This window comes from Chrysochloris asiatica, unplaced genomic scaffold (genome assembly GCF_000296735.1).
Source record: "Chrysochloris asiatica unplaced genomic scaffold, ChrAsi1.0 scaffold00340, whole genome shotgun sequence".
In the NCBI taxonomy this organism is placed as follows: Eukaryota; Metazoa; Chordata; class Mammalia; order Afrosoricida; family Chrysochloridae; genus Chrysochloris; species Chrysochloris asiatica.
Genome location: NW_006408858.1, coordinates 2,098,981 through 2,114,685, shown reverse-complemented (window position 1 = coordinate 2,114,685; position 15,705 = coordinate 2,098,981). Strand labels below are relative to the sequence as shown.

Sequence of the window (15,705 nt, the reverse complement as noted above, 5' to 3'; positions counted from 1 at the left end):
TGTGAATGGTTCACGCACGCCCCACGCCCCCTCTTCCTGCATTGGCGCTGCGGCTGAAGTTGCCGCACAGTGATTAATTAGCCAGGGATCTGCAACAACTCCTCTTCATGCCTAAATATTTTTTCAGCCTATCAGACTGTTAGTGCAGAGCAGGATAAATGACGCGGGGTCCGGCACACTGACCTGCAGGGCCTGCTGCTCATCCAGGCTCCAGACGGCCAGCGCCTTCTCTGCAGAGCCCGAGACGCCCCTGGCCTTCTGTGGGTCAAAGTCAAGGCCCATGACGGGCTCTGTGTGACAGGCGATGCGGCTACACACCTTCCTCTGGGAGACGTCCCACAGGGCCACGGATCCGTCCTCATAGCCGGCCAGCAGGCGTGGGCGGGGGCTGGAGTCAGCCTGTTGAGAAGAAGATCAGCTCAGCACGCAGCTCTGCCCACTGGACATGTGCTTCTCGCAGCAGGCTGCCCTCTGGGCCCACTCCCAGTCAAGCAGCAGTAGGTCAGAAGCCCCCCTCACCCCCAGCACATCCTCCTGGATCCTTGGGGGCACTCAGGAGGAATGTGCATTGGAGGGCCCAATAGGGGCTCCCTTTGGTGTTCTGGAGGCATCCTCCCACCCCCATGCCCCAAAGCCTTGAGACTTGTGCCACCCCCCACACCCCCCCCGAACTTGACCAATAATCTGTGTAGAACCACCGGTCGAGAAAAAATCGCGAGTTCTATCGCCGTGAAAAATGACATTTCTGTGCTTTGTCAATGTCGCTGAGGCAGCTCCTCTAGCCCCCAACACACCCTCAACAGCCCCTGGTGAGTCGACACAGCACTAAATGGGTGTGTGCGGCACTCCAGCCAGTCCTGAGCTATTGTGATGGATGAGGGGCTGGGTCAGAGGGCACAGCACCCCGGGCAGACACCTCATTCATTTCAGCCTCTTAAATAACACCAGGAGAGGCACGTCACAGGATCACATGACACAGCAGAACAGCCAATGCTCCTCCCTCCCCCACTAACAGAGTACTTGGTCCTGGCTTCAGGTCCTCCAAACAGGTTACCTCAGTGACAGCAATGTGGCTTTCGTTCCTGCTCTCTTTTCTCCACTGAGATGCCCAGCATTGGCATCACAGAGTTTCAGGAATATTTACATGCATTCCCCAACCCCAGGAGTTCCATGGACAGCCGGCCCCTCTGTACAGCGGGGCTCCACTCTCCAGGTTCTGGCAGGCTGTAGTGAGAATGGGGCCTTGGGCAGACGATGTCAACAGAACCTGCCTGACCCTGACCCTCATCGGGTGCTCTGTTGGCCAGTCCTCTGGTGGAGCCAGGGTTGGGAACTGAGTCTTACTGGACACAGGTCCACAGTATCCAAGCTCCCTGTCCCCTACCTGTTGTTAGCAAACGTGTGGAGGCACTTCTTTCTGCCTACCTGAGGTCTGTGGAGGCTAGATGCTTCACACAGTGCATGTCTCCCGGTGTTCAGCTGTACGCCAGAAGAAAACTCTGTTAGCTGGGGTGAACCAGTTCAGCCCCAGGCCATGCATCTAATGCTGAGTAGGTGTCCCATTCTGAAACAGTCCAGGAAAGAAGGGATCTTTTCCTGTGTGTCAGAAGAGGAGGTATATGCATGATGTGGGGGACTCAGCTAGTAATGGGGAGCGCCAGGTCAGCTTTGTTCTGGAGGCAGCAGTCTCCTGAGACCTAAATATAGGGGCAATGAATGCTCTCAGAGAAAGGTTCCTCAAGTCTCCAGAAAAAGCTGGTGAGAGAAATTCTTCTCCAATGGTAATCATGTGTTTACCCAAAACAAAGACAGTGAAGAAAGTAAAGTACAGAGGAACCAGGAAGGCTTCTGGGGCGAGGCGTGGGACCCTGCCTGTCTCTCAGGAGCGCATCATCTGGGGAGCACCCACTGCACCCTGGGTCTCTAGCAATAGGGGCTATCATGGTCATGTAGGTGACCCCAACATGGGGTTTGACACCAACGGAAAACTCCCTCAGAGACATGACTCATCTCTGAAGACGTGGGCACAGGTTACTCTTTTTGGTCCCTCTGTAAAGTAGCTGTGCCTTTCAGCTCAAGTCCAACCATGCAGGTGAGCAGTGTCCTCCCCAGTGTAGTGTTCTGAAGTGAGGTCAGGCCAGGCCACCACACAAGTAAGCCCTAGTGACCAGATGCCTTGTGGCCAGCTGCCTGGTGTCCCCAGAGCTGACCACAAGGAACTCAACTGACTGCTTTACTCTGCTCCTCCCACCATCAGTGCAGTGCCTCCGGGTCCCTCCCCATTGCTGACACATGTCTCTCACCCAGTCCCTGTGTAGTGCCTCATGTCACAGCACAGTAGAGGGGGGCATGGCAGGGTACTCCTTGGCAGGAAGAGCACCTGCACTGACAACGGCAGAAGTTAGCACATCATCTCTGTCCTTGCTCTTTGCTCCTAATGGCACCCAGCTCACACCCTTGGCTTCCTTCCTAGCACACAGTGTCCCTTCAGGCTCTGAGTGACAGCCACAACCACCTTAGGCAGGACAGAGCTCTTATGGCTGAGGAGCCGTTTGGGGCTATGGCCCTGGTACCAGCCCATCCACCCAGGAGATGCTCTATATTACCAGTCTCCTCTTCAGCTTCTCTAACCATCTGCCCTACCTGGTCAGCACTGCCAAGGATGGCTGCTCCTTAGTGCACAGGCTCAGAGTGACCCCCCACAGCATCCCCTGCCCAATTGTAATTAGCATCCACACAGGGAATCACTGCACACAAACTTGGGGTGGGGAAGCTGGAAGGACCCTGAGACCCAGGGGCTGTGTAGGACCCCTTCCTGAGAGGGGATGCTAGTGACAACATGAGGCTTTTTTGGGTTCTCATGATAACTCAGGCTGGATGTTTTCAGGAACAGAATAAAAATACAACTAAGCGTTTCAGGGAAAATAAGTTGGTCACTTTGTTGTCACTCAGACACAAAAGTTACAAGGGAGTGTTGAAAAGTTGGTGGGAAAACAAAACAGAAGGAAAATGGACTTTTACATGAACGTTTTTGAAGCCCTTGTACCTCCTGATTTGGGGAGAAAAAGCAGCATTTCAAAATGAGTGTGTAGCCTTTTTTGAACAGAACACTCCATTGGAGCTGTGTCAACTAACAAAACGTGATTTGTCCTTCTGTCAACTGTATTAATTACCCTAACAAGTTTGTACATCCCGTTTCTACACATTTTTCTGCTGGAATTTTTACATGATTGTGCAATGAGCAGCCTTTCCCAGGAGTGAAGTGCATGTGAAGGAGACACCCAGGGCGGCATCCTGCCCCAAGAACAGTGAGGAGCACCTCTGGCTCCCATGTCCCACGAGGAGTGTTTCTCCTCCCACAGCCTTTCCGAAGCCCCCAGCCTCCACAGCCAAAGTGGCTTGACCTAGACAGCAAACCTCTGGCACAGAAGCTGCGTCTTGCCAGGCATGTGTCTCTCAGGTGCCCAGCCTCCTTTAAGCCCCCGCTTCCTCATGCAACCCAGCCCTCCTGGGAAGACGCAACGGGAGAAACACCAGCACAGGATCAGTGTATCAGCAGTCCCGCCTTCCAACACGAATATTCCCAGTCAAGAAGCCATGAGGGAGGGCAGAGCACTTTCTGGGGACAAGCCCTCAGCACGGGGTCTCCAGGGCTCTCTCCAAGGGGATCCTGTCGGTCACTCGACCAACTTCAAACTGCCAGATAGAAGTGCTGGGCATGATGCCCAGCAGAGGCCCAGTCTGGCCAGTTTGACTTTTGGAAGAATTTAAATGGCAGCCAGGCCTGAGCAGGCATCTGGTGATTTAGAAAAGCCTGAGAACAGACGGAGTTGGAGGAATAGCCCCTTTGGGGGGGGCCGTCTGCACTATAACCAAGTGTTCCCAAAATGGGTGTAGCTCGTGGCTCACTTATGTGGGCCTCTGTCCTAGAAAAGATGCTTGAGGCTAAATATCCCCATCAGGTTCTCTAAGTGAACAAACAAGCTCTTTGCTTTGCCAGCCCATATAAGAGTGGCCCTGAGGAGGAAGAGGTACCCTCAGAACCACAGCTGCCCTCCAAGAGAAGGGAATCTAATCCCCGAGGTCAGGGATACACCCAAGAGCCAGGGTCTGTGCATGGAGGTAGGCAGGCATAGGAGGCCCCCTCCCAGCCTGAAATCCAACCTGCCAAGACTGAAACCTGTCACCCTGTGGGGATTCGCCTTCTGTCCCCCTGCTCTTGTTGCCAATCCCAGGAAACACCCAACCAGAAAAGGAGGAGCAAGCTGGGCTCAGAAATACTGAGTGGCTGGATGGAAGGTCAGAAGTTAAGCCCATTCCTGTGTCTAAGGGGCAAAGAAGTAACACAAATGAATCCCAGCAAGGCCATGCAGGTATGCAGGGGTTAGCCAGCATGCTCCTCCCTCCCTCCTCTCTCTGCAGAGCCAGAAGGACCAGCACAAACAGGGCTGCTCTCAAGGATGGTACGAACCACCCTACCACACTACCCACCACCCTGGCAGCCAGCCAGTTGGTGGCCAGAGGCAGGCCTCTGCTGGCGAAATCTCCTCGAGGCAGGGGCGGGATGAAGCGCTGTGCCAGGGACACTGAGACTGAAGGGGTAAGTGCACAACCGATGTGATGAACAATCCAGCCAGGAGAGCATGACTCAGGGCCACGGTGGGTGTGGCCTGCAGGGTGTGTCTCGAGCGCGCGCACAGCCCTACCTGCCACAGCTCCAGGCACATGGGCATGCCCAGCTTGGCATCCGCCTCTGGCTTCAGGGTACACACTGACGTCTTGGATGGCATCTCCAGAATCTCAACCTGACAGGAAGAAAACAAGTTGATTTGGGCTGACGCCAAGTCGAGACTGTGCTATACAAACAAGAGACTTTTAAGGCGATTAGCCAAGGCTGAAGTGAGTTTCTGTCTGTTCTCCATAGGAGCCTGGGAGCCGAGGCTTCTAATTAGGCTGCCCAGGCTCGTGGGCTGGGGCGCTGCAGGGCCCTTGCGTAAGGCACATTGCTCCTGAGTGACCGGCATTCCCTCCTGGCAGCCGCCCCAGCCTCGCTGCCCTTACCCTCTCCACAGAGCTAAAGGCTGGCTCACTTCGGTGTCCAGTCTCCCGACTTCTGCTTGCTTCTCCTTCCCCATGTATGAATCTAACTGATAGCAATGGTGTGCTCTTCTGGGCATATCTGACAGTGTCTAGAATCGCATAGTGATAACCTATATGGGCTTGCTGCCTCCCATATGAAATAAACACGACAAGGGCCCCAGGTGACCTCTGCTGGAGTGTGGCCTCCTCTACCTGGCACATCTCTGTCCGCTGTCCATGGCTGCACTTTACACCACCCTAGACACATGGTACCCAGTGGCTGCAGAGCACACACCAGAGTGTTGCCTTGGCCTCGTCTTCCATGAACGGACAAGAACACGTGCTCCCTAGTATCTCTACTTCCTCATCCACAAAGTGGGGCCCTGGAGACCGCTGTGGGCTGGGAGGAGTAAAGGGATGCTATGTGACCCACTTTTGCAGGAAGCTTGGCTGAATACTCTTGTCTGAGCTTCAGCTTCCCAGGGGCTTCTACTGAAAGGTCCAGGCAAATCTGCATCCCCTGCCGCATCATCTCAGGAACTAGGACATATCACACCCCCTCCTGGCCAGTGAACTGGAACACATCTATGTCCCCCATATGATCCCATGAATCAGGACACATCTACATTCCCCACAATGATCCCATGAACTGGCGACACATTTGTGTCCCACCCCTGTGGCTCCATAAACCAGGGCACACCTACTTCCCAACCACAGCCCTGCTGACTGAGAACATGTCCGTGTCCCCACAGTGGCAGAACTTCACCCACAGCCTCACCCTGGGGGCTCAGAATGCCCAGCAGTGCATGCATCAGGTGTGACGTCCATCCTGCTGTCTTCACTGACCCAGACAATGGCATGGTCTCCTGAGCCGGAGTCCAGACCTGCCTGCCATACATGGGTAGGTGAGAGTGACCCAGCACCATGTCCAAGCAAGGCTGCAGGGTGGGCTAGGAGCTAGGCAAGCTCTACCTGGGGCACCTGCCTGTACATTTAGGACCTGCCCCGACCTCTCCTTCTCCATCAGACAGCGCCTCCCATAGGTTCACGCCTGATAGGAGTAGAAAACTTCCATACCACCTTTTACACCTCTCTCATGTGGTTTCTGGAAATGATACTGGTCACTCCTGAGGACCATCAGGAGGGCGGCCGATTTCCAGTGGCCACTGAGCTATGGAGCAGGAAAAGCCCTCACCCCTTCTCTCCTAGGATCCCCCAGGGGGCTCAGAGGCAGCAGCATACAGTAAACAAGCGGCCACGGGAGGACTGGTCTGATCTGTGTGCTCAGAAAATCCGCTCTGGTGGTGATGAGGAGTGGGGGGCTCAAGGCAAAGAGAGGGAGGGACAGGCCATTGAGGGAATCATTTGAGGGAGAGAGCTAGGACAGCTCTGGATTCTGAGCTGGGTGCTGTGGGAGGGAGCGGGGGTGCACCAAGAACCAAATGTGGAAAAAGGGGCCAGGCACGCACGGGGCTGAGCGCTAGGGAAGCCCACCCAGAGGAGTCCTGCATTCTAGCTGTGGACACATGCCCTGCAGCCAGAGCCTCCTCAAGACTGGGCTGTGATTTCCATCCGGGACGTCACTGTAATTTTTGTTTCCAAAGGAAACTGTTTGCTTTGGACAAGAGCAGCCACCCAGCCAGCCGTGCTGGGGTGGGAGCACGTGCTCGCTGGGCACTGTCTGGGTTCAAGCCAACCATGCTTTTCCAAGCATCAGTCCTGGCCGATTTCAGATGGACACACGGAAAACAGCCATCTTACCAGGACGTGCCAGGTTCCTAGCTGGCTGCTTCTGAAACCCAGAAGGCCTGCCTGCACTGGAGGACTGGTGGGGGAGGGCCAGTGGATGGAGGGGGGTGGGTCCACACGTAGGACTGGCCTTTATAGGTGTGGCAGCTGGTACTCCAGACCTGGGATGGCAGCCATGTCTGTCCTGGGCCAAGTCCATTACCCTGAGGTGGTCACAATGGAGGCAGGACCATGTGGAGGATGATGTGGAGTACCAGATCTGGGAGGGAAGAGCTGTTTCTGTGACCTGACCCAGTAACTCCCAGGCCCACGGCCCAGTGTTTATCTGGGTCTGTGGAACAGGAGGGGCCTGGCTGCCGCCCACAATGACTCGGGTACCTGGGTGGCACACCCCTTTCTTTTTCACATTAATAAAACTTGTAACAGGTTTTTGGCAAACTGGCAAGAAAAGTGCTTGTAGCTCCTAATTGGGGATTTAAGCACAATCGAGAACAAATAAATGCCTGTTTGCATCTCGTTATTTATGAACCAAGTCTGCTTTAGGACAAAATGACTATTCTTGGGCAAGGGCCAACATTACCCCATGCATAGAGAACCTTGTCAATGTTGGCTCCAAGTGGGTGCCGCCCTGCCCAGTACCCCTGCTTGTGAGACTCAAGGGTGCTGGTAGGATGGTGGACACAAGATGGGCGGCAAATATGAGACGAGGCTCCCTGCACACATGCCCCCTCAGTCGTCCACTCTTCAGAGCTTGCCATCCTGCCCATGAGCAAGCCTGTTTCCTGCCCCAAAGCCGCTGGCCTTGCATGGGCCATCTAGTTGCTGCTTATGGCACCTGGCATTCCAGCCACAGCTTCCTGCTCTGAAAGAAACACCTTCTGTCCTCACTTCCAGGCCCAGGCAGCACCTTCATCCCGGGCACCCATTTCCCTCTGGCTGCCTCTGCTTCCCATCTATATCACCGACCTCTACCCTCTGGAGGCTACAGCTCACCCCTTCTGTCCCACAGCCTGTATGAGGCCTCATCCTCACATCCTCTTCTGTCGAGTGTCCCTGGAACTTCCTCCACATGTGGCCCATGTCTCCCTGTCCTGATGGCCTCTGGCCAACTCGCCTTCATAGGCTGCCTGGTGTGGACAGCACCTCCCAGATACCAACCAGCTTGCTCTGCTGCAAGGGGCAGTGGGAAAAAAGGTGGGGTATGATGGGAAAGGGCCTCTGCTGAAGCACTATGGGGCCCCCTTTCCTCATCCTTAGTACTACCCTAGAGGAAGGTTTATCACCAGAGACACTTCCCCAGTGTGCATGGTTCCAAACTCAAACTCAACCCAACCCACTGCCAGCCTTGATTCTGACACCTAGATATACTGTAAGACAGAGTGAGTAAAACTACTCCTTACGGTTTTCAGAGCTGTAAATCTTGACAGAAGCAGGCAGCCTCATCTCTCAGCGGTCAGCAGCCCGGCACTTAGTCCACTATGCCACCAGCACTCCTGACTCTGGTTGTCATTACCAAATTCGGTAGTTCCATGGGGTCCCGCGGAATGGGATGACCACACTGCCCGCACAGGTGTTTACAGGGAGTCTACCTGGGACAGGAAGGGCTCTCACCTCATCGTCGCCTCTCCCTGGCATGGCCAGCATCCAACGTGGCTGACCTCCAGCCAGCACAGAGCTCCTGCAGAAGCCCACGCTCTTGAGGGGCACAGAGTCCACAACAGCGTGCCGACCCTCCGCCAGGTCCCACAGGCACAGCCTCAGGTCCCGGCCCTGGCTTCCAAGCAAGGAAAGAAGAGGTGAGGCCCCCCAGTGCCACCTGTGTACCTTGTCGAGGCAAACATCAGCTCACCCTTGCCAGCCACCCCCTTAAGTCCGGGTCTTGTGTGTGTGCAGAAGACATAATTCAGAGGGGACCAGGGGATGCATCAGGACCCAGTGGACAGAGAACCTTGACCCCAAAGTTACCAACACAAGTCTGTGTATCCATGATTGTCCAAGGCCAGGACCTGATCCAGGATCAGAAGGATCACGGCACACTCTGTGGGCCTTCCAGTCTCTGTCTCCCCACTGCCACTTCCTTGGGTTTCAGAGTTTTTAAAAGAGTATCTCAGAATAATGGTCTCGGGGAATCCTCTAGTCTTAACTTCTTTTTTAAAAACAAGTCAGGATTTTCTGAAAACATCTGAGATTCTGTATCCCATTCTATTGTATCCCATTCTATTGGGATCCACCTTTGTGGTCCTGATCAGAAAGAGAGCCAGGTAACCAGGTAGTTCTGTTTTAGCAGAGATGAGAATGTGGCTCGTGTAGACTACTAGTCCTATAGGGTAGTTTCTCTGGAGTCTTTGGTTTTCTTCTTTTGAGGAAAGACCAATACTTGTATCTTACATGGTCACTCACAAGTTGTTGTCTTTTTTAGAGCATAGTTCAATATATTAAAATTCTAAATTGGCAAAAGTAAAATTTTTTTACTTCTTATTGTGACTTGGGTAAAGTTTACAAAGCAAACTAGTTTTCCATTCAACTGTTCATGCACCATTTGTTCTGTGACATTGATTGTAATCCCCACAATGTAACAGACCAGCACTCTGCCCACTTCCTCCCTCGGTTTCCTGTTTCCATTTCTCCTTCTTTCCTATCCCTTCCTGTCTTCTGAGCTTTCTCCCTGGGTGAATGCTGCCTATTGGATCTCGTATGGCTGTTCTAAGGCGTGTGGACCTCCTTGGTGTTGCTGTTCACTTTATAGGCCTGTCTATTGTTTGGCTGAAAATTGAGCCTTGGATATGAGTTCAGTTATCAAAGTTGGACTGTACTATGCCAACTGACCTTGATGTCCCCCGCGACTCTATGGTCCTGAGCCCCCAGGTCCAGTGACTTACTTACTCAAGGTATTTGGTTACAACTGAGTTGTTTTCATAACTTTATCCCTGTATGTACTACTATATTCACAGATATAAACACAGCACATATAAAAACATATGTAAAAATATATTCTGTCAAACAAAAATATTCACGAGTGTAATCCATTTGCCTTCCTCCATCTGTTCAGCCTGTTTCTATGTATCTACTACTTGTAGATTATTCTTACTGTTCCTGCAGGATAGTATATGAAATAGCATTTACCTTTGTTGCCTTCAAACTGTGTCTTCTCTTACCTTGATCATTTTGTGTTGATCTCCCCTTTATTGAATATGTCTTTCATTTCACCCAAGTTCATACATATCTACCCTCTAGTTAGTGACTAGGAATTCTGGTATAGTTGTTGTTATGAGTTGGGCTATTAACTTCAAGGTTAGCAGTTCAAAACTACCAGTGGTTCCACGGGAAAGATGAGACTTTCTGCTCCCGTAAAGATTTGCAGCCTTGGAAACTATTAAGTGTCGCTATGAGTCAGAACAGACCCCATGGTACATAAACACCACCACCAGTTAATGACTTTTCCTTCTACCCCATCAAAGAATGCTTCTTTCTCTGTGTAAACCTTCTGACTTTTTATAATAGTGATCTCTTACAAAGTATCCCTAGTGGTGCTGTGAGTTAGGTACTGGTCTGCTAACCACAAGGTCAGCTATTCAAACCCACTAGGAGTCCTGGTGTGGCACTGTGAGTTAATGAGCCAGACTGCAAAGTCGTTTGAACTGCAAGGTTGGTGGTTCAAGCTCACCAGCTGCTCCTCGGAAACCATATACAGAGTCGCTATGGGTCAGAATCGACTCGACAGCACTTCACAACAACAGTCATTCCAAAGGAGGAAGACGAGGCTGTCTGATCCCATAAAGATTTACAGTCTTGGAAACTCTATGTAGAGGGTGGTTAACAGTTGGAATTGACTTGATGGCATGGGTTTTGTTTTGGTTGTTGTTGTTGTTAAGTGCCGTCGAGTCGGTTCCGACCCATAGCGACCCTGTACAGGGTTTCCGAGGGTGTAAATCTTTACGGGAGTAGAAAGCCGCATCTTTCTCCCGCGGAGCGGCTGGTAGTTTCGAACCGCTGACCTTAAGGTTCGCAGCCCGATTCGTAACCACTACGCTACCAGAGCTCCTTTGGTCTTATACAATACTTGTATTTTTTTTATTGATTTCACTCAGCATAATATCCTCCAGGTTCATTCATTATTATGAGGTGTTTCACAGATTCATCATTATTCTGCAATGCTGCATAGTATTCCATCGTTTTTTTTTTCCAGTTACCCACTGATGAGCACTCAGGTTGTTTCCATCTTCTTGCTATAGTGAACAGTGCTGAGGTGAACATAATTATGTATGTATGTGGTCACACTTGAACATGGGTGTGCACATGGTCACACTTTTTGAGAGAAAAAAAAAAAAAAGCAAAGCTTGTCTAACTATTTCAGTCAGACACTCAGACAATGAGGTGAGAGAGAGTGGGTGCCTCTAGGGGGGCAGTGCTGAAGCAAGTGCCAGCAGCACTTCCTGGTGGGACCTGGGAGCTGGTTACTCAGGTGTCCACTTAGTGATAATGCGACCATCTGAGTATTTGTCTTGCACACTTTTCCATAAGTGTGTGGCATTTTACAATAGGAAAGGTTAAAGCTCACTCCCAAGTGGCTTTCACTGGGACAGGTGTGCCCTCAGGTGTGCAGCCCAGGTGATGGATCTCTGGCTTTCACCCACCACCCTGTCTATAGACAAGGTGCCTAGATTCAGTCACCCTGCCCTCCTTTCACCCTGGCTAAGGTGAGAGCACTCCTCCCTGGGAAAGTTCACTCTGGAGAGTTGAGCTTTCCAAACACACCTGAGCGCAGAGGGCCAGGGAGGGATGTGGGTCGAGCATGTTCTAGTGCAGCTCAGACGCACCTGTACCTACAGACAGCCCCCAGGGCCCAGACAACTTGGGGCCAGCCCTGCCTAAGGGCTCACCCATTCCACAGCACCGCTCCTAAGCATTTGGTCAGGCCACACCTGCAACCTGACCTGGCTCTTCAGAACACAGAGGGAGTCCTAGGGTCTGGTGTCAGGTGCCTGGCACCTGCCACAGGGGGTGTCTGGGAAGTGTGACAGTACAGCTCCCGTGGGGGCCTACATCTTTATGAAAAATTCAGTGGAAATATTTGCAAATAGCATTTCCTGATGCAAGTGGCTTCACTGTGTTTGGAAACGCCATCTCCACCTCCTCTTGAGTGCCTTTACCTAGCAGAGCCCTCTGCACCAGCTAGGCCTGGCCAAGCACTCCTGAAGCACATAGACTCCAGGGTCACCACCCTCACAGGCAGCTCCTGGCCCCTGGGGCACTTGCCAGCTCATCTTCCAGGGCTGCTGGAGGGTAGCATGGTGGGCACTCCAAAACCCAGGGCTCCGCTGTGCAGAGATACTCAAGGTGCCAGGTGCTAAGCTAGAAGGAAAAAGATCCTGAACTTCCAGAGTTCCGGGTTGGTGGTGGGGGCAGCAGTACACAGATGCACCAAAGATGGAGAACAAATCCAGCAAGAACTCCAAGGGGTTCACCATCATCAAAGAAAACAGTCCAACCCAGCAGCTAGGAAGCTCTGAAGGAGCTTGGGCCCCACCCCCTACACATCTCCATGGTCTGTAGCTCCCTCCACATTCCTGTAAGAAGGCAGTGAAGCCCCTCCTAGCTACCCTCTCACCCACCAGCCCCTGTCCTTCCTGCTGCCTCCTGGCCCCACTTCTACCTGCCACATCCATGGCTCCTCCTTTCTGGTCATCCTCCATGGCTGCCCAGCTGTTTGGTGCTCACAACCACTCAGGACACTGCAGATGGTGTCTTCTGTGGCCTAGTCATGTGAGATTTCCTCTGTTGGGAGTGCCAACACTCCACCTCTCCCCCGCCAGCCTGAGGACTGTATCCCTGAGGCCCCTCAAGGCAGCTCTGCATGGGGTGAGTTGGCATGAGGATCAGTCCAGACCTCTGATGTGCTCTAGGGTTGAGGATTGGCTCTGCTGCCACCCTAGCCACCAGTCTTCACCTCCCAGGGGGAAGGCCACTGTGCAGAGGGACTGCCATGTGGCCCTGGGGACCAGACCCTTCTTACTAACTCTTTAAGAAACTGACCAGAAAGCATGTGGGCTGGAGGTCAGTGGCATCCCTGCTCCAGAAGGGCTTGACATACCCTGTGGTATGGCCACACACAGCTTGTCCTTTGGTTGCCCTACTGTAGGAGGTGCCTGAGCCAGTACCTGGCACCCAGAGACCTGCCCTGGGGCTTGCTCCTGGCACATGTACCCCTATTGGAACAGGCCACCTCTGTGGTCCCTTCCCACCAGGGAGGAAGTCTAGGCATAGGAAATGTGTAGGTGAATTGTAAGGCACAAAAACTAGACACACAGATAGGCCAAGCTGCCTTGGAGTGAGTGAGTAGCAGGACAGACAGAGTTCAGAACCTCCAGACACAGGAGTGCACAGTAGGGTTGGGTCCCTCACAACAGTCTGGAAGTTCAGGATCTTTTTCCTTCTAGCTTAGCACCTGGTACCTTGAGCATCTCTGCACAGTGGAGCCCTGGGTTTTGGAGTGCCCACCACGCCACCCTCCAGCAGCCATGGAAGATGAGCTGGCAACTGCCCCAGGGGCTAGGAGCTGCCTGTGAGGGTGGTGACCCTGGAGTCTATGTGCTTCAGGAGTGCTTGGCCAGGCCTAGCTGGTGCAGTCACTGTTGTGAGGGACCCACAACAACAACCCTCAACCAGAAAAAGCAGCTGTCTTTTGAATCTTGGTTTCCCTGGCATACCATTATAAAACAGACACTTGAGGGGGAGAGAAAGGAATAGCCAGAAATATTACCATAGAAAGCTTGTAAGTCTGTCTTCTGCCTATAACTGACTGGAATACCTAAAATGGTGCTACAATGTGCCCAGTGAAGGAGGCTTTATGCGGCGCCTCTGCATTACCCAGAATCTTCTGAGGTAGGAAATTTCTACTTGAAAGGACAAGCATACCAACCTGGAGCAGCTAGAAGAACAGAAGATACTTCTTGAAAGAAAGACTGACAGGAAAAATACAAAACAATAATGGCAGTCCGACTGATTACTACAAGAACAAGCAAGTTGCTCGCCCAGGAGACATCAACGCAAGTGGTCGGGTCCCCTCAGGGCAAACCCCCTTCCAAGACTAACACTCAATGGGAATACATGCTCTGATTGGTGACCACGTTCATCACTGATAAAGGGAAGTGAGGGAAAAACAGCAATGAAGCTGCGCGCTAAGCCCTATAACGTTCAATAGACTCCTGGGAACCCGGGTGGAGACCTGGTTGGCCAGCAGTGTGGCAAGACTGGGGACTCTTGGGCCCAGAGTCAGTGACATAGCCACAGAGAACTAGAGTGGAGAGTGAAGTTTCCAGCTGATAAGAAGAGAGGGCATACACATAAGAACACCCACACTTGCAGAAAATACCCACTTGACCTGGCTTCAATGACTGGATGATCAGAGCTCAACTACAAGAAGAAAGAAGAGGAAAAAAAAGAGTAATCTGATACAATTTGATGAACTTGACCTACACCTATGGATGCAGTAGCTCAAAAGAGGGAACAAATCCTTACAGTGAGGATCATTCCCACCCTCTCATACACACAGGGATGGGAAACTTGGACATTGGCTACCCAAAATGGGGCGGGGGGGGGGGGGGGCGCTACAAAAGCAAGAAGTGACTGGCTTACAAGCTTTCAAGAGGGAACCTAGATCCAGAGGGTGTGGAGGAAGGTAGAATCTCCACTGAGTTGTATCCAATCTGTCTGGGCGGGGCTGATGAAAGGAAATGGGAATAGGTCTCTTGTGATACAACAGTGAATAATTGTTATCAGGACTAATTGTGAGGGTTGGAAATGTAAAGGTAGACATTTTGTAGCAAAAGGAGGGTAGTAATTGACTTTGCAGTCTAGGAATGGAGATCCCTGGGAACATCAGGGGAGAAGAGCTGAGAGCGGGACCCTACCCAGAGAAGCAGTGACACCAGAGATGGAGGCAGAGATGATGACGTGGAGAGATGGAGTGGCTGGGGACTTCAGACCCAGAGAGGGAGAGGGGCTGTGTGTTGATGACCGGGAGGCAGGCTTGTGGGGTATCCTCTTTGGTTGGTTGATGATGCATGGAGGAGATTGTAACCATGGCAATGAAACGATATACAATAAGATGAATGTAAAGCTAATGTTCTCCCATGTAAACTATCACATAATTCACAATAAAACATTTAAAAAAACCCTAACAGCTGGGGAGGATTCTGCGGGCCCCAAGATCCCAGCATCCCCACACAAGTAGAGGCCAGTCCTGACTAAGTGCCATCTTCACAAGCACTCCCACCCCCAACCCCCAGCACCACAGTCCATCAGCCAGCATGTCCCCAGTCTCCACAATGACTGCTGCAGGGCCAGGTGTAGGAAAAGGCCAATCATGGAGTCCAGGACAACCGCTTGGAGGGAACCCTGGGTGCTGTGCTCCCTCTCATGCTGAGACCACGCTGGCTAGGTCTTCTCTGACCATGTTCTGGTCACACGTGTCCCTTCCAAGGACCAGTCCACCCTGGCATCTATGGCCACCCTCTGAGGCCACAGGACCTCCATCCCAAGATTCTGGCACCAAGTTGTGGCCACAGTGAGCAGCCAGAAAGGTGGCCACTGCACTGCAGCTGCTGAGACTCACCTGAGAAGCTGATGCCCATGGGGCAATGTCCACAGCCAGGTCACACACTGGCCCCCATGGCCATCCAGGGTAGCAAACGCCCTCCGTGTCTGCAGGCTCCAGATGTGCACAAGGCCACTCAGAGATCTGTCTCAGAAGGGAGCAGGTGCTGGGTCAGGTAAGTGTTTGAGGTGGGCTGCCCAGAGGGGCTGTCTGGACAACGAGCAGAGACTCAGACTGGTAGTTTTTAGCCTAAAGAGGTGGCAGCTCTGGATATGAGCCTT

General features: G+C 52.4%; 1 protein-coding gene across 1 annotated transcript in view; it reads right to left on the bottom strand.

The window, feature by feature from the left end:
• GNB1L (guanine nucleotide binding protein (G protein), beta polypeptide 1-like) overlaps window positions 1-15,705 on the bottom strand; it is a 64,307-nt gene that overhangs the window by 16,620 nt on the left and 31,982 nt on the right. The window contains exons 3-6 of the mRNA XM_006875847.1: window positions 15,443-15,568; window positions 8,440-8,602; window positions 4,707-4,805; window positions 184-399 (exon numbers count right to left, since the gene is read on the bottom strand). Coding sequence (XP_006875909.1) covers window positions 184-399; window positions 4,707-4,805; window positions 8,440-8,602; window positions 15,443-15,568 — 604 coding nt within the window. The remainder of the gene's footprint in view (window positions 1-183; window positions 400-4,706; window positions 4,806-8,439; window positions 8,603-15,442; window positions 15,569-15,705) is intronic.